The sequence below is a fragment of the Dendrobates tinctorius genome, unplaced genomic scaffold, assembly GCF_039654945.1.
Source record: "Dendrobates tinctorius isolate UK_male_01 unplaced genomic scaffold, ASM3965494v1 ptg000200l, whole genome shotgun sequence".
NCBI lineage: Eukaryota > Metazoa > Chordata > Amphibia > Anura > Dendrobatidae > Dendrobates > Dendrobates tinctorius.
The window spans coordinates 3,742,965-3,762,397 of NW_027361867.1; the positions used below are offsets into that span (position 1 = coordinate 3,742,965).

The 19,433-nt window shown below is 43.8% G+C and overlaps 1 protein-coding gene across 1 annotated transcript; it reads right to left on the reverse strand.

Annotated features, from left to right (window-relative positions):
• Window positions 1-7,225: 7,225 nt before the first annotated feature.
• LOC141056866 (uncharacterized) lies at window positions 7,226-12,435 on the reverse strand. Its single transcript, XM_073553324.1, has 6 exons — window positions 12,194-12,435; window positions 11,885-12,064; window positions 11,678-11,801; window positions 11,497-11,594; window positions 11,208-11,298; window positions 7,226-9,720 (listed from the first exon to the last, which is right to left on the reverse strand). Exons 1-6 carry the CDS (start codon window positions 12,269-12,271, stop codon window positions 8,450-8,452), a joined length of 1,842 nt encoding a protein of 613 aa, XP_073409425.1. The 5' UTR covers window positions 12,272-12,435; the 3' UTR covers window positions 7,226-8,449.
• Window positions 12,436-19,433: the final 6,998 nt, after the last annotated feature.

The window sequence follows — 19,433 nt, forward strand, 5'->3', positions numbered from 1 at the left end:
GTACTGTTGAGTGTAAGAGGAACAACCTCTGCCACAACTCAGTTTACTCCTTTTGAACTGATGACAGGAAGAAAAATGCCATTGATTTTTCCTCATGAACCATTTTTGTCTACACCACAAAAAGATGCTGTTGCAAGGTCCAAATGGTTGCAATTGTTGCAGGAAAATTTGAAAACGATTCTTCCACATGCTGCATCAAGAATGCAGAGAATGGAGCCACCATATGTATCCAAATTCAAGAAAGGGGCTCTAGTGATGATTAAAACTTTCAGGAAGAATGGACCTTGGGAAAGTAATTGGGAAGGTCCCTTTGAAATTATCGAAACCATGGGACAAGTGATGATACTTGTGCAACGAGCATCTAAGGTGGTTAAAAATACCCGCAGACAACAAAAATTGTGGGTACATGTTGATCAATGCAAACTGTATATTGCAAAATAATGATACTGCATTTCTTTTAGGAAGAAATGGATTCCAATAAGAACTGGAATACGAAACTCCACGTCCTTGATGGAAGGGATTCAACACCAATCCTTCAGGAGAAAAAGACATTTCCCAGGAAAAGCTACTATCTGATGGGAATCACATTTCTGCTGTTTTGTACTGTTTCAACTGTGATCTACGCTGAAGATATTTCACACCATGGAACAAATACTAGTGAAGTGAAGGAACTTTTCAAAGGAACTTTACATCCAAGGAAACCAAGAGGAACGAATCTACAAAGCTTAATAGATGAGGACATACCGGACGATTCAGTAGATATTACTGGAAACATTTGCATGGGTTTTGGTGCAAAATGCTGTATTGAGCTACACTTCATACATGACACTGACATAATATTACATGCAGCCACAGGACCTAAGACGAAGTTCACACAGTTACAAGGAGATTATATACACAATAATAAGACAGGCACATGGGAATGTAGTCCTACAGATGTGTTATTCTGGAATATAGAGATAAGAGGAGAAGAGAGAGCTGTGTGGTCAGGAGATATTACAAATGATATGATCGCAAAAGGGAAAGTTGAAACATCCAAAACAGATGCTTGGTTAAGGACACAACTATTTGGGAAAGTTTTAGATCCTGCATTTCTTTCTATTACAGAAGGAGACGAGGATTGGGTAAAAACATGGAATTTTCAGAGAACCAGAGAACCAGTACAAGTACAGGTATCTGTAGTTTTTACAGTTTCAAATACTATAGCTCCAGAAGTAAGGGTTACACCACAAGCAGTATATAGTCAAGAAAATATGTCTCCTTTATTACTAAAATGCAGCACGAGGTTAGAGCTACCTTCAGAATCTTTGTTAATATGGACCAAAGATAAATCATTTTTGGGAAGTTTTTCAAATGGTCCAACAAATGTTATACACAGAGGTCAATCCGGTAACGTGAGATGGTTAAATAAGGATTTTATTTTTGCTGTAGATAATCCATCTCCTAAGGATTCTGGACTTTACCAATGTTGCATTTTAACGAAATATAACTACAAACAATGTAGAGATGTAAAGGTAAATATATGATCAGCAGTGGATAATGTATGCACACAGACAAGATTTCAACCATCTACTCCTTTTCAGATCAATCAGTTCCAAACTAAACCTCTGTTACGAGATGGAGTGTTTCTGACCATGGTATGGACCTTTAACATGTCTAACTGGAAAATCTCTTCTAGATATCCCCAGTGTCAACCACATCTCACTAACATGGAGATGGGAATAGAACAATGGTTTGGGAAAAGAACTTCAACACAGGTTAGAAGTAAGAGGGGAGTGTTAGAAGGTATTTTGGGGGGATTAGGAACAGTAGGAAGTTTAATTAACACTATGGACATTCATACACTTAAATCAGATCTGGAAAATATTGGGTATATTGGAGGAAAAGGGGTAAAGATTCAGAAAAGCTTGAATCAAGTCCTTGAAAAGATGGTTTTGAACACTGCTACTGTATTGGGATCTTCTGTATCACATCTTCAAGATGCTACTTTAGCTTTAATGGAAAGTGAACAGGAATCTCAAGTGGCCAAAACATGTCTAGAAATTCAGATTGAATATTCCACCAATCTGAAAATGATTGCACAAGCCTTACAAAGTGGAATTACCCCTTTAGGGCTAATAATAAATTTGCCCATAGAATATAACTTTGCGTTAAACCATACAGATTTGTGGGTAAATAAGTGGTTAGGATGTGAACAGAACATTTGTGTAGGAACATCATTGATTCCAGTGTCAGGAAGGGAAGAAACCCTGGTTCCTATAGGTGTTCTGGGAATTCCTGTCAGCCCTACACAATTGTTATATTATCAATTACAGTACACAGAGTTTGCATTTGATGGTATAAACACTGAACAATTAGACATTTCGTCATGCTTAAATTTTGTTTCCAAGGTAATGTGTCTACCTGGCCAGGATAAAGTCATTTATCATTCATGTTTCCATAATCATACCTCATGTCATGCCAGAGTTGAGACTGTCCACACGATACATGACCCGGTGACACCAGTAAGTGCTAACAGGATTTGTTTCCAAGTTATGTCAGGAAGAGAAGCAGTTTCTGCATTCTTCTCATCTTGTGTACATGCCGAAAATCTGACAGTAGGTTTATATTGTATAGAGGGAAATGTTAAAGCTCTCACAAAGAAGGAAGGAAGTATTAATATTACGTCAATAGGCTCAAGATGTCTGAAAGTCCTTCCGATCCAGTTCAATTTGTCACAAGTCAATAAATTTCCTTGGGATTTGTGGACAAATGAGATAAACCAGAAAAAATCACTAATTCATGGAGATTGGAAAAAACTTAGTGTACATAAAAAATCCCCTTAAAACACAATTTTATTAATGATCATAAAACACACCTTCCCAGTGACGTTGAAAAAATGTCAAAAAATAGACCTAGTATAAGGTGCTGCATAGCCCTACATTAAGGCCTAACTGATACCTTCCTATCCGTGGAGGTTGGCACCCTAATAGTACGATATTGGCGCCCCCACTCAACGAGGACTATCCCTCACTTCCCTAGTGATCCCTAGTATCACAGAGGGGAAAACAATTTCCAAGATAGAACAGTAATGAAAAGATCAGAATGCCCTAGGACTTATGCAGACCAAACAGATAATACAGCAATAAAAACATTTACCACATCATGATATCATGTGACCCACAAAGATAGCAGCTATTCTCGCTTGGAGAGATAAACATCCTAAGATACAATCAGCAATTAATAAAAGGTCACTTATCATGTCTCATGGGGGACCCTCAACGCGTTTCCCCGCCGTAGCGGTTCATCAGGAGGAATAGTCCTATCAAAGATATTGTTGCTGCTTCATGCCTGATACCTTCAATAATAATGGCACCAGAAGTCTAGGAAACCGGATTTAAATAACCGGTGTGATTGTATTGCATACCACCCACTCTCCGGCAGTCCAATCGGTGTGAAGATGCAAATAACTGAGAGCCAGGTGTGCAGCAAAAAATGTCATATACCTGAGAGCCCGCCGCTGCATTCGAAATTCAAAGCGGAAGGGGGGTCATTAGCGTGCGTTCCACCGTGGGGCGTATCCAATATGGCGCCCATACTTCCGGTCACGCAACCCCCTCAGCGGGCTGTAGCCTCCGGAACCATCCTGTGCGGGCAGGGCGGAGGGGAATCAAAAATGGCGCCGGAACTTCCGGTCACATGTTTCCCCTTTGCTCCCGGACACGCCCATAGTAACCAGCAATGGACGCATCACCAATGGGGCCGGACCTTCCGATCACATGTTTTCTCCCTGCTCAATGATGTAACCATAGAAACAGACAGAGCGCATCACATGAGATCGCCAGAAAATAAAGAGTCTGCCCGCAATACAATGTCCCACAGATTTATCACAGTAAGGATAACCCCAATAAATCTAGTAGTACCAATGTCCTCATATTCGGCATAATGCTGCACATCAGAAATTCAAGGAATATAGAAAAATAAAAATATGTGCATATTGCTATGCGATAAATCAAATCAACCATACAATGTGGCCCATGCCATACAGGCATCATCCAATATGCCAGACATATAGAGCCTCTTATCATAACCCCCTATAACAGAGAAAGGGCAAGTTCAACCAACCAGAGAATCAAAAGATCATAAAAAACAGGCATATGAGATGCATTCATTCATCCCATTAGGGAAGACCGATTGCAGTCTGAACATCCATTCACACTCTCTCAGTTATTTGCATCTTCACACCGATTGGACTGCCGGATAGTGGGTGGTATGCAATACAATCACACCGGTTATTTAAATCCGGTTTCCTAGACTTCTGGTGCCATTATTATTGAAGGTATCAGGCATGAAGCAGCAACAATATCTTTGATAGGACTATTCCTCCTGATGAACCGCTACGGCGGGGAAACGCGTTGAGGGTCCCCCATGAGACATGATAAGTGACCTTTTATTAATTGCTGATTGTATATGAGGATGTTTATCTCTCCAAGCGAGAATAGCTGCTATCTTTGTGGGTCACATGATATCATGATGTGGTAAATGTTTTTATTGCTGTATTATCTGTTTGGTCTGCATAAGTCCTAGGGCATTCTGATCTTTTCATTACTGTTCTATCTTGGAAATTGTTTTCCCCTCTGTGATACTAGGGATCACTAGGGAAGTGAGGGATAGTCCTCGTTGAGTGGGGGCGCCAATATCGTACTATTAGGGTGCCAACCTCCACGGATAGGAAGGTATCAGTTAGGCCTTAATGTAGGGCTATGCAGCACCTTATACTAGGTCTATTTTTTGACATTTTTTCAACGTCACTGGGAAGGTGTGTTTTATGATCATTAATAAAATTGTGTTTTAAGGGGATTTTTTATGTACACTGACAAATGAGATAAAGAAAGACAAGGGTTTATTAAATCTGTTGACAAAACAATTAAAAGAAGCTGAAATCGTATTCAGACATGAGCAAGGGAATTTACATGATATTGACCATGAATGGACGAGTATGTCAGGGTCATCTTGGTGGAGGAATTTAGGAAAATCCGTAACTAGTTGGTCACAGTCTTCAGCGAAAATGGCAGCAGGGAATGTATCATCTAATCCGATTGTTATCATATTTATTATAGTTTTGCTGTGTATAATATATCAAATAATTATTATGTGTAAAATTAGGAGAATTTATAAGAATATAAAGATAGAAATGAAAAAGGAAGAGGATATTTTAAGACAGATGTTAAAACGGAAAAATATAACTCTCTGATTTAATTATTACAATAGGTTTGAGAATTCAGATGACATTCAGGGCAGATGGTGATACAAGGTTTTCAGAATAAAGAATGAATGTGATACGAATGGTGAGAGAATGAGCTAGGATTGATTATGATATTTCTCAAATCATAATCAGGGGGGACTGTAAAATATCAGTATTTCTATAATAAAAAAATAATATAGATTGCTTAACATTTGCAGGGAAGCAGAAACTCTGGTTAGTGGGTGAGTGAGCTATTCTGAATACTTTGGCTCATACATCTGTTCCCTGTTTGTCAGAACTATAGAGCATTTATCAGAACTGTCAATATGTGGCTATTTGGAGGTTGTAAATGGTTCCAAAGGTCAAAGGCCATAGGCTTAAGTTTTTCAGAATAAGGTAATGCATAAAAACTAATATACATATTCTATAAGTTACTACTGTTGTTCTAATTTGGTAGAAGCTATGAACGTAGCGGCAGATCACCAGATCACCATATGTGGTTATGAGACAGGAAAAATAGACACTAATGCAAGTCTATGGGTCAAAATAGTATAAAAGCCGACCTAAGTCGTTTACAGGGAGATCTCTCATACCTTGAGAATCTCCAACACATACCACATGCCTCAAGACCATATGTAAGAACCAATGAATACTTGTTTTTTCCCTTCTTTTAATCTAATATTTATATTTTGTGTGCTATGAACTTACTTTTCTTCATTTTTGTAATCCTTTTTTTGAATGAACAGTAAACAAGATTTGCTTTATCCACACAATTCAATATTGTTTTCCTTTCTATCCTCACTGTGCTCTTACTAAAGAAAAAAGTAAGAAAGAGATATTTTTTCTTCACACCCCATCTCTGGCAAGTAGTCCATCGTATAGGTAATTGACTCCGTGATCCAGAAATCCAAATCGTTGCTGACGGCACCATCGACGTAGCCAGTTGTTCACTTGCAGAATCTTATTCCACCTCCTTGTTCCATGGCCATCCACTGGGAGGATGGAAGAGAAGACCACCTGCGCTCCCAGTTCTTTCACTTTCTTGCCTAAGTCTTCAAAGTCTCTGCAGATGATTTCCAGGTCGTTTCTTGCGGTGTCATTTGTCCCCACATTTAGTAGCAGGAATGGGTAGTCATCTGTAGGTCTGAAGAGTCCTGATATCCTGTCAGACACATCTTTAATTTTTGCACCTGGAAGACAGCACATTTCTCTTGAAGTTATATCCGGTCTGCAGATAGCGGCCTCTGTTCCTCTCAACAGGGAATCCCCCATGACCACCACTCTCCGTTTCTTCTTCACAACATTTTTCTTTCTCCATCCAGGAGGACTCTGAAGGCGTACAAGGTTGCTGTTTGTGGGCAAAGTCTTATCCTGATGTATTTCTTCATCGTTTTCCTGCGTAAGAGCCTGGTACTGGTTCCTGAGCAGTGTGGGTGCTGACTGCCTCCTGATCCTCCTGCTTCTCTGGGTCACGTTTCCATTCCTCTGTTTCTTCAGGTGCACTTCGAATTTCATCTCTTTCTGTAACATGAAGAGATAATTCTGCTCTGTCTAAGAACTCTTCACCTTCCTTAATGATCTTCAACGTAGCTAACCTCTCCTCGAGATTTTGCAACTTTTCCTCCAACAGGGTCACAAGCTTGCATTTGTGGCATGTGAAGTTTGGCTTTTCCACTGTTAAGTCTGTGAACATGTAGCAAGAAATGCAGCTCACCAAATGGCTCCTGGCCTCTTCCATATTGAGATTGTTAAAGAGATTTCGAATCGATGAAAAATGAGCCAAAATTCACGTGCTGATAGACGCGCGGTTTACCGATTTCCTCTTTTCAGCTGCAACGGCCAAAATCCAGTGATCGTTGAGCTCGCGGAGACTCTTCACTTATCCCAGAAGGCACTGGGAATATGCAAATGATCTCCTCAGGACTCTTCCCCTGCCAAATTCCTGCTATCCTTTTAAAGTGGGCAAAACTCTACTCAGACAGCACAGGGTGAGGGTAAAACAGTGTGGCAATGCTTTATTGTACCACAAAACAGGCAGATAACACATAGAACAGTCCCAGCAAAATACCCAAGATGGGGCACATTACAGAGTCTCACCCTCCACTGACCCGCTGGGATAAGAGCAGCTGTGACTACATATCTTCAAGGGTCGCTACCTCACCTGTGGCACGCACACAGAGAGGAGGTAACGACAAGCGTAGGAAGATGACAGTCCATACACGGCCAGTTGATCCGAAGATCACAACCTGGCTTCATATTCCAGGGTCGGTTACTCCACCTGTGGCACGCACACAGAGAGGTGACAACAAGTGTAGAAAGATGGCAGTCCATTGAGTCCATACAAGGAACAAGGCTAGTTGATCTGAGGATCATAACCTGTCACAAAACGTATCCATAGTTCAGCAATGGTCAATGAAGCAGATCGGTATTCTTCCAACTGAGGCTAAAAACCCCTAGGTTGTTTCCTATATAGAATCATAGATCTGTGTCCCTCGCAATGAAGCCATGATGTAAAATGTCTGCTGTCCTGTCTCTGGTCCTTTTGGGATGTATGGATGTCTTGGCAGAATCTCTCTGGCTTTTTCCCTCTGTCTCTTTACTCTTTATATACAGGTATGTAACCTATTTTTAGACTTAACAAGTGTCCCACATTCAGTATTTACATAAAGGGTAAGAATGGTGATGAAATCAAATAGCATTACTTGATTATTTAAACTATTTGCATAGTTTTTCCCTCACTGCTTGGAGATTAGTTACAGATCACTTGGAAAACGCTAGCATTTTGAAAACTTATTACACTTGCATATCACTAGTTTTTAAGCGGGAAATAGGTGGGAATTTAAAATACGGTTTTCTCGCATATGTCCCGCGGAATGGAATTCTGGAATTCCTGCAATTCCACACATGTACACATAGCCTCAGGGGGTAAATTATGGGTATAGTTTTACATTTGGAATTAATAAAGTTTAGTTTTATCCTAGTTTGTCAGCAAACTTGAGGAATGACAAGAGACAACCCATTTAAAGAGATTCAATTTTGGTTAAAACTATTCCAACACTATGAACATAAAAAAGGCTTCTCCCCTATGTGACGTCTCTGATGTTTATTAACAGTTGATTTTCAAGTAAAATATTTCCCACATTAAGAAAATGAAAAAGGCTTCTCTGTGTGACTGCTCTGATGGCGATCAAGAAGTGCTTTCCTGTTAAAATATTTCCCACATTCTTAACAGGAAAAAGGTTTCTTCCCTGTGTGAGTTCTATGGTGTTCATTAAGACTTCCTTTCTGGTTAAAACATTTCCCACATTCTGAACAGGAAAAAGGCTTCTCCCCCATGTGACTGCTCTCATGTCTAACAAGAATCGCTTTCTGGTTAAAACATTTCCCACATTCCGAACAGGAAAAAGGCTTCTCCCCTGTGTGACTGCTCTGATGTCTAACAAGAATCGCTTTCTGCTTAAAACATTTCCCACATTCTGAACAGGAAAAAGGCTTCTCCCCTGTGTGAGTTCTCTGGTGAGAAACAAAATGTGATTTCTGTGTAAAACATTTCCCACATTCTGCACACGAAAAAGGCTTCTCCTCTGTGTGAGTTCTATGGTGATTAACCAATTGTGATTTCCAGTTAAAACATTTTCCACATTCAGAACATGAAAAAGGCTTCTCCCCTGTGTGAGTTCTCTGGTGTGTAACAAAATGAAATTTCTTGTTAAAACATTTCCCGCATTCTGAACATGAATATGGCTTCTCTGCTGTGTGAATTCTCTGATGTGTAACAAGAATCGCTTTCTGGTTAAAACATTTCCCACATTCTGAACATGAAAAAGGCTTTTCTCCTGTGTGGGTTGTTTGGTGACTAATAAGATGTTCTTTCCGGTTAAAATATTTCCCACATTCTGAACAAGAAAAAAGCTTCTCCCCTGTGTGAGTACTATGGTGATTAACCAAATGTGATTTCCAGTTAAAACATTTCCCACATTCTGAACATGAAAAAGGCTTCTCCCCCGTGTGAGTTCTATGGTGATTAACCAAATGTGATTTCCAGTTAAAACATTTCCCACATTCTGAACATGAAAAAGGCTTCTCCCCTGTGTGAGTTCTATGGTGATTAACCAATTGTGATTTCCATTTAAAACATTTCCCACATTCAGAACATGAAAAAGGCTTCTCCCCTGTGTGAGTTCTCTGGTGTGTAACAAAATGAGATTTCTTGTTAAAACATTTCCCACATTCTGAACATGAAAATGACTTCTTTGCTTTAGGAGCAGTGTGTTTTTTAATGCCTCTTTTGTGACTTTGATTTTCCTTAGTAGTCAGTAATGAATCAGAAGATGGGACCTGTTTCATAGGATCAGATGACAGATCTTTGCTGTGAATGGATGATGGTATATCTGGAGTAATGGCTTTCACTTCATTTGTATCTTGTAGGATATCAAGATCATCAGATTTAAAAATTGAAGATGTCAGCTGTTTCTCTGATCTCCTGGTACAGTCATCTGCCAAGATAAACAATTTTTTTTAATAAAATATCCTTGAGTTTTATATTTTTGAATATTTCTACTTAAACTGTCCATAAAAATGGCAAGCTATGTAAAAAACTTTAATTATTTACCAAGACAATGACAGTTCACCGTCTAATAGAAAACCTTGTTGGATGAACCAGTAGTGTGTGGTGTTCAACTGTTTGTTCATTCTGCCTCCCAAATATCGAATAAAAAGAAACCAATCAATGTTATGTAGGCAAAAATAATACCAATTCTCATCTCACAAAAAACAAGTCCCCAATCAGGTCCATCATTTGTCAATAGAAAAACAGATAAGGCAGGTTACTGTTAATGCTATAGTTAGGGTTAATGTTGTGGCTAAAGTTAGAGTTAGTGTTTGGGCTAAAGTAACGGTTACTGTTAGGCTGAAGTTAGGATTAGGCCAAAGAATTGTCTCCCCAATAATTGGGTCACGTCACATCAGTCATGTCAGAGTTTTCTTTTTCCGGAAAAAAAAAAATCAAAACGAATAAAATGGCCGGTCAGTATTATAGTGCAGAGGAGGCTTATGCACTTTTATGTTCTGACAGTGAAGAAAGTGCAGTGTCAGATGGCGATGTGGATTTCGAGGGCTTTAGTAGCAGCGACAGTGATAGCTCAGAAATGAGCAGTGATTCTGGTCCATCCTCACACACAAGGACCAGTACAACAAGAAGGACAAATAGCGCTTCTGGAGAAATGTCTCCAACTCAGGGAACAATGCCCAGTACTAGCGCTGTCCCTAGTGCTCGTGAATTGGCGCACACCAATGACCAAGGGGCTTTTGCCTCTTGATGAAGCATTTCCCAGATGGGAGGCTTCGGATTCAGCTACTCCATTCATCCCTAATTTTAATGTCTTTCCAAGTGTAAATGTGGACGTGGAAAAATTTGGACTAATTTTTTTTTCATTTGTTTATGACAGATAGCTTGCTAGAGCATATTGTCCTACAAATTTATATATGTCCCAATTCATCAGCCAGAATCCACGATACTATTATGCTAGGTCATATATGGAAGTGAAGCTGAAATGGACGTATCATAGACTGACACTGGCTACTCAGAAGATTGTGTGACACCCGTTTCCTGTCTCTTTGTCTTGAGAAAACTTCAGTTGTGTGCAAGCCTTTGCTGAGAAAGAAGTAGACATCTAACTCTGTGTTCGGTGTGACACTCGGCCTATATTGGGTCAGGTACAAGCAATCATATAGATCTCGCTTTAAGGGATCACCCTCACACTAATACCTGGGGGTAGGTGGATCCTCCAGGTTCCTAGTTCTATAGAAAAGGGCTTTCAATGCCCAAACAAATTTGAACAGCTTTGGGTGGAGGAGAATGTTGTGGTCTAGAGGCAAAATGGTGATCATGGTAATACGGCCGGACTACACCACCGATAAAGCAGCCACAGCCGGTGACTGAGAGGAATCTGTGACTTCTCTGCATTCAGTGGTTACTACTCACCTGGGTAGTCATATGTGGGAATCTCCTCTTTACACCACTCATCATCTCTCACATATGTCTCTGTAGGATTAATATGGGTCAGATCTTCACCCTGAAACAAATATTGTAAAAGTCACCGACAGATGGAGAAGTCCCATCTATGATCAGCTCTAATCCTGCCATCTCCACCGCTCTCATTACACAAGTATAAAACATATAATACTGGTGGATAAAACAAGACTGAGCACAAGACCTTCACAGCCGTCTACACATCATAGGGGAGATCTCCTGACACCTTCTCTCCATCTACCTGATGATCCTGAGGAGCACTGGGATCTTCTTGGTTACAGTCCTGTGGAAGAAGAGGACGGGGACATCTCTCTGGTGTTGTCCTCTTACTGGATAGATCTGGAGGAAACACATACAGGGACTGAATTCATTCTCTACATACAGATAATTATAGGCCGTGTGTATTTAGTCCTGTCTATTACCTGGTGATGTGAGGGGCTGGGGAACCTCCATTATGACGTTCTTGTACAGATCTCTGTGTCCTTCTAAATACTCACACTCCTCCATGGAGAAATAGACAGCGACATCCTGACACCTTATAGGAACCTGACACATACAATGATACCGTCATCCCCCCGATCCCTTCATAGTGTTACTGTATAATGTCCCAGCATTCCCAGCAGTGTCACCTCTCCAGTCAGCAGCTCAATCATCTTGTAGATGAGTTCCAGGATCTTCTGGTCATTGATGTCCTCATGGATCAGGGGGTGAGGTGGAGGCCCCGTGATTGGGCTCAGGGGTCTTCCCCATCCCTCAGACACAGGGTCCTGACAGCGATCACTAGAGGTCTTCTTCACCACTGTGTAATCCTGGTTATGGAGAGACACATTAATAAATCTCACTACAGACATTTCCAGAGTCCTCACCTCTCCAGTTCTGTCCATCTGTTATTCCCATAGATAAGAATGATGTAATGTGACGTCATCAGAATCTCTCACCTCTCCAGTGAGACGGAAGAGGATCTCTAGGGTGAGGTGTAACATCCTCTCCGCCATCTTGTCTCTGTCCATATCCATCCTTGATGGGTAAATCAGGAAAATTCTCTTCTGTAGAAGATCTTCTCTGAGAGGATCCAATATTGTAGAGACCTGAATGAGAAGATGATGATCCGATGTAACATCATAAGAATCCTGTGTAATAATACAATTACTGGAGATAATAAGGGAAACATATGAGGAGATTTATTATCTTACAGGGTTTAGTTTTCTCCCCTGACATCTACTAATAAAACCTATATATTTAGGCCACAGACAACAAGCAGTTTCCTCCTCGGAGTCGGCAGCTGAACACGTTCTTCATAGACTCATCAACGTCACCATCAATTCCCATCAGAGTGAAGGAACATCGCTCCTCTATTCAGCTCTATGGATCCAGGATGAAATCCACTGCGGCCCCTGCAAGAAAAGAGCGAAGTCTGGTGAGACCCCCGAGGCCGGAGATTTCTACAGCTGCTCAGTGCACAGGACCTGTGATGAGGTCACAGGAGGGGAGGAGTCAGGGGTCACATGATCAGGGGCCTCAGTGTGTGCAGGACTCTGCTGTGCTGGTTGTCATGGTGCTGGATGAGGGGAAGTTTCTGTGTGGGGTCAGGAGGGGTTTACAGGGTGGATGTAGCAGAGCCGTGTGTGTACGAGGTGTACGGAGCGGAGCCGTGTGTGTACGAGGTGTACGGAGCGGAGCCGTGTGTGTACAAGGTGTACGGAGCGGAGCCGTGTGTGTACGAGGTGTACGGAGCGGAGCCGTGTGTGTACGAGGTGTACGGAGCGGAGCCGTGTGTGTACGAGGTGTACGGAGCGGAGCCGTGTGTGTACGAGGTGTACGGAGCAGAGCCGCGTGTGTACGAGGTGTACGGAGCGGAGCCGCGTGTGTACGAGGTGTACGGAGCGGACGGAGCCGTGTGTGTACGAGGTGTACGGAGCGGAGCCGTGTGTGTACGAGGTGTACGGAGCGGAGCCGTGTGTGTACGAGGTGTACGGAGCGGAGCCGAGTGTGTACGAGGTGTACGGAGCGGAGCCGTGTGTGTACGAGGTGTACGGAGCGGAGCCGTGTGTGTACGAGGTGTACGGAGCGGAGCCGAGTGTGTACGAGGTGTACGGAGCGGAGCCGTGTGTGTACGAGGTGTACGGAGCGGAGCCGTGTGTGTACGAGGTGTACGGAGCGGAGCCGCGTGTGTACGAGGTGTACGGAGCGGAGCCGTGTGTGTACGAGGTGTACGGAGCGGAGCCGTGTGTGTACGAGGTGTACGGAGCGGAGCCGAGTGTGTACGAGGTCTACGGAGTGGAGCCGTGTGTGTACGAGATGTACCAAGCAGAGCTGTGTGTGTACGAGGTATACTCCCAGCTTCGGTCGCAGACGCCTCTGCGTATGCTGTATACACCCGTATACCCCCAGCTTCAGTCACAGACCCCTGTGTATACTGTATACACCTGTATACCCCCAGCTTCAGTCACAGACCCCTCTGTGTATGCTGTATACACCCTTATAACCCCAGCTTCGGTCGCAGACCACTCTGTGTATGCTGTATACCCCCAGCTTCGGTCGCAGACGCCTCGGTGTACGCTGTATACACCCGTACACCCCCAGCTTCAGTCTCAGACCTCTCAGTGTACGCTGTATACACCTGTATACCCCCAGCTTCAGTTGCAGACCCCTCTGTATGCTGTATACACCTGTATTCCCCCAGCTTCGGTCGCAGACCCCTCAGTGTGCTCTTTATACACCCGTATACCCCCAGCTTCGGTCGCAGACGCCTCTGTGTACACTGTATACACCCGTATACCCCCAGCTTTGGTCACAGACCCCGCGTCTCTCACACTGTATACACCCGTATACCCTCAGCTTCAGTCTCAGAACCCTGTGTGTATGCTGTATACAACTGTATACCCCCAGCTTCTGTCACAGACCCCTCTGCGAACTCTGTATACACCCGTATGCCACCAACTTCGGTCGCAGACCACTCTGTACGCTGTATACACCTGTATACCCCCAGCTTCGGTCACAGACCCCTATGTTCACTGTATACACCTCTAAATCCCGAGATTGGGTCGCATACCCCTGTGTACGCAGTATACACCTGTATACCCCCAGCTTTGGTCACAGACCCCCTGTGTGCTATACACCCGTACACCCCAGCTTCAGTCGCAGGCCCCTCTGTGTATGCTGTATACGCCCGTATACCCCCAGCTTTGGTCACAGATCCCCCTATGTACGCTGTATGCACCCGTATACCCCCAGGTTCGGGCATAGACCCCTCCGTGTATGCTGTATACACCCGTACACCCCAGCTTCAGTCGCAGGCCCCTCTGTGTATGCTGTATACACCCGTATACCCCCAGCTTTGGTCACAGATCCCCCTATGTACGCTGTATGCACCCGTATACCCCCAGGTTCGGTCATAGACCCCTCCGTGTTTGCTGTATACACCCGTACACCCCAGCTTCAGTCGCAGGCCCCTCTGTGTATGCTGTATACACCCGTATACCCCCAGCTTTGGTCACAGATCCCCCTATGTACGCTGTATGTACCCGTATACCCCCAGGTTCGGTCATAGACCCCTCCGTGTATGCTGTATACACCCGTATATCCCCAGCTTCAGTCGCAGGCCCCTCTGTGTACGCTGTATACACCTGTATACCCCCAGCTTTGGTCACGGACCCCCTGTGTACGCTGTATAGACTCGTATACCCCCAGCTTGGGGCATAGACCCCTCCGTGTATGCTGTATACACCCGTATACCCCCAGGTTCAGGCATAGACCCCTCCATGTATGCTGTATACACCCGTATATCCCCAGCTTCGGTCGCAGACCCCTGTGTATGCTGTATACACCCGTATACCCCCAGCTTCGGTTGCAGACCCCTGTGTACGCTGTATACACCCGTATACCCCCAGCTTCAGTCGCAAACCCCTGTGTATGCTGTATCCACCCGTATACCCCCAGCTTCGGTCACAGACCCCTGTGTACGCTGTATACACCCGTATACCCCCAGCTTCAGTCGCAAACCCCTGTGTATGCTGTATACACCCGTATACCCCCAGCTTCGGTCACAGACCCCGCATATCTCACACTGTAGAACTGACGCCGGACTCACACGGTAAAACTGCAGTCGTCGGTCTCTCATCTCTCGCACTTATACTGATAACATAAGATGGAGTCAGACGAACCCTCCAACAAAACGTGAGAACAAAGTCATTACTACAGGACTGTGTGAGAAAGGGATTTATTCTACAAGAAACGCTGGGGCCACAAATGAGAATAACATAATGTCGTTCATCTTCTCTTTCACCATAGATATTGACAGTGAGGATGACTTCCACTTTGCCGCAATGTGGATTTTAGTGGCCATAAATAAGTAGTTTACTAGCTTCTGAAAGCTTTCTGGAAGCCGAGAAGGCCTGGTTCCCAGTAAAAGGGTAGAAGGTTCCAGATCAACTGGTCCACCATACATCTGTGCTATCAGACGCTTCACCTTCTCCCATATCTCAGAAACCACCATACAAGACCACCAAATATGTCTCATGTCACCAGATATTCCACAGCCCCTAAAACAGTCTCCCGAGATTTTAGGAAAAATGTTGTGAATTTTTTCCTGTGCAATAGTTTTAAGGAGGTCTCCACAAGGGAAGTCTGGTGACTACCTCATGATATAGTGTCACAGCTACAATACCATTCATCAATTGACTGTTCAAACCCCAGATCCTCCTCCCACTGTAACATACTGTATACTTCAATTTTTTATCATCTTGTGGAGAATTTATAGCATAGTAGATCAATCAGATCGTTCCCCTGCCCAAAGGGTCATTTAGACATTTATTTTCAAAAATAAAACTCGTTGCCCTGAGAGTAGTACCGCTCGGGAGGATCTGCTTTGCAAAGTGGGAGATCTGGTTCAATCGCATTACCTCCCGAACTGGAGGGTCAAATATTTGAACAAATTCCTGTCTGTCAAGTAAGATATTAAATGGGGAACACAAATGTTTAAGTATATGAATACCTTTCAGCTTCCACCAAGAAAAAATTAGTGGCTCAAGGCCTGGCGGGAACATGGGGTTTTGTAATATAGCTGTCAGGGGAGAAGGGCTTGATTGTAAGTTATATTTAAACCAGACTTTCCTCCAAAGAAGCAACGAGTGGACTGTAAAAGGAGCCACATTCATTAACCCCCGTGGAAGTCGGTCTGTGGTCCACATTAGGCCTGATAAAGAGAATGGTTTGGAGAGAAATGATTCCAGAATAACCCATCTCGGACTATTGGGATATGAACACGCACTTATTAATGGAGTAGTCTGTGCCGACTTGTAATAAAGTGTAAAATTAGGGAGGGATAAACCCCCTTCTTTTCTGTGACGGAACATAAGTTTTTGCACAATTCTGGGTTGTTTTCCGAGCCAAAGAAACTTAGACATCGTAGAGTGTAAATGAGTAGAGTTGAGCGAAACGGGTCGAAAAATTTCAAAAGTCGCCGACTTTTGGCAAAGTCGGGTTTCATGAAACGAAACCCGACCCTAGGATGAGGTCGGCCACGAGGTCGGCGACTTACGCGCCAAAGTCGCGTTTCAAAAGTTTGTTTTGCGCTCTTTTTCAGCCAATCAGGATCCACGGACACTGTGGGCAACGTGATGACATAGGCAGGGGTCACCACCATCTTTCAGAAGGGCATGCAAGTGATTGGCTTGCTTTGGTGGGCGTCAAAGGGGGTATAAAAGGGCGTGCACGCCGACCGCCATCTTACTTCTGCCGATCTCAGTATAGGGAGAGGTTGCTGCTGAGTCTGTAGGGAGAGCATTAGGCAGGGAAGAAGACAAAAAAACTGCTTCTGCTGCTAGCGATTTGGCCTGCACAACACACCAGTCACTGTGTGTGCAGTGCAAGGGGAGGCTATATAGTGGTGTATCAGTGGTGTTGGTTGTTGGGCTGCCTTCTAAGGCTTCCTGACATTCCTGCATTGCTGTTTACCCACTGCTCCGCAAACTGCTTTTTTAAAAGCAATCCCAATTTTTTTTTTTGTCCTGCTGAGAAGAAAAAAAAACTGCTTCTGCTGCTAGCAATTTGGCCTGCACAACACACCAGTCACTGTGTGTGCAGTGCAAGGGGAGGCTATATTGTGGTGTATCAGTGGTGTTGGTTGTTGGGCTGCCTTTTAAGGCTTCCTGACAGGCTGGCATTGCTGTTTACCCACTGCTCTGCAAACTGCTTTTTTAAAAGCAATCCAATCTCCCTTATCCTCTAGTCACTTTTGTCACAGCTGTGCCATCGAGCCTGTCACATAGCGCTCAGATATTCATTGGGCCTCACACAATCCAAAAGTGTCCAGTGTCCAAAAGTGTGTGCAGAGATTCAAAATCTCCCTTATCCACTAGTCACTTTTGTCACAGCTGTGCCATCGAGCCTGTCACATAGCGCTCAGATATTCATTGGGCCTCACACAATCCAAAAGTGTCCAGTGTCCAAAAGTGTGTGCAGAGATTCAAAATCTCCCTTATCCTCTAGTCACTTTTGTCACAGCTGTGCCATCGAGCCTGTCACATAGCGCTCAGATATTCATTGGGCCTCACACAATCCAAAAGTGTCCAGTGTCCAAAAGTGTGTGCAGAGATTCAAAATCTCCCTTAGCCTCTAGTCACTTTTGTCACAGCTGTGCCATCGAGCCTGTCACATAGCGCTCAGATATTCATTGGGCCTCACACAATCCAAAAGTGTCCAGTGTCCAAAAGTGTGTGCAGAGATTCAAAATCTCCCTTATCCTCTAGTCACTTTTGTCACAGCTGTGCCATCGAGCCTGTCACATAGCGCTCAGATATTCATTGGGCCTCACACAATCCAAAAGTGTCCAGTGTCCAAAAGTGTGTGCAGAGATTCAAAATCTCCCTTATCCTCTAGTCACTTTTGTCACAGCTGTGCCATCGAGCCTGTCACATAGCGCTCAGATATTCATTGGGCCTCACACAATCCAAAAGTGTCCAGTGTCCAAAAGTGTGTGCAGAGATTCAAAATCTCCCTTATCCTCTAGTCACTTTTGTCACAGCTGTGCCATCGAGCCTGTCACATAGCGCTCAGATATTCATTGGGCCTCACACAATCCAAAAGTGTCCAGTGTCCAAAAGTGTGTGCAGAGATTCAAAATCTCCCTTATCCTCTAGTCACTTTTGTCACAGCTGTGCCATCGAGCCTGTCACATAGCGCTCAGATATTCATTGGGCCTCACACAATCCAAAAGTGTCCAGTGTCCAAAAGTGTGTGCAGAGATTCAAAATCTCCCTTATCCTCTAGTCACTTTTGTCACAGCTGTGCCATCGAGCCTGTCACATAGCGCTCAGATATTCATTGGGCCTCACACAATCCAAAAGTGTCCAGTGTCCAAAAGTGTGTGCAGAGATTCAAAATCTCCCTTATCCTCTAGTCACTTTGGTCACAGCTGTGCCATCGAGCCTGTCACATAGCGCTCAGATATTCATTGGGCCTCACACAATCCAAAAGTGTCCAGTGTCCAAAAGTGTGTGCAGAGATTCAAAATCTCCCTTATCCTCTAGTCGCTTTTGTCACAGCTGTGCCATCGAGCCTGTCACATAGCGCTCAGATATTCATTGGGCCTCACACAATCCAAAAGTGTCCAGTGTCCAAAAGTGTGTGCAGAGATTCAAAATCTCCCTTATCCTCTAGTCACTTTGGTCACAGCTGTGCCATCGAGCCTGTCACATAGCGCTCAGATATTCATTGGGCCTCACACAATCCAAAAGTGTCCAGTGTCCAAAAGTGTGTGCAGAGATTCAAAATCTCCCTTATCCTCTAGTCACTTTGGTCACAGCTGTGCCATCGAGCCTCTCACATAGCGCTCAGATATTCATTGGGCCTCACACAATCCAAAAGTGTCCAGTGTCCAAAAGTGTGTGCAGAGATTCAAAATCTCCCTTATCCTCTAGTCACTTTGGTCACAGCTGTGCTATCGAGCCTGTCACATAGCGCTCAGATATCAGTGGGCCTCACACAATCCAAAAGTGTCCAGTGTCCACAAGTGTGTGCAGAAATTCAAAATCTCCCCTGTCCTATAGACACCTTGTACCTTGTTTTACATTACTATATAGTTTGTTGGATTTTGTCTACATTTCTACCAAAAATGAGGAAGGCTGGTTTAAGAGGCCGTGCAATTGGGCGGGGGTTGGCAGCTGGTAATGATGGTGT

Excerpts from the sequence above, each read along its gene's own strand:
- LOC141056866 (XM_073553324.1), bottom strand. The coding sequence starts at position 12,271 with ATGGATATGGACAGAGACAAGATGGCGGAGAGGATGTTACACCTCACC. Across the intron at positions 12,065-12,193 it reads TCTTCCGTCTCACTGGAGAG|GATTACACAGTGGTGAAGAA; the intron begins GTGAGAGATTCT and ends CTCCATAACCAG. Across the intron at positions 11,802-11,884 it reads TTGAGCTGCTGACTGGAGAG|GTTCCTATAAGGTGTCAGGA; the intron begins GTGACACTGCTG and ends TGTATGTGTCAG.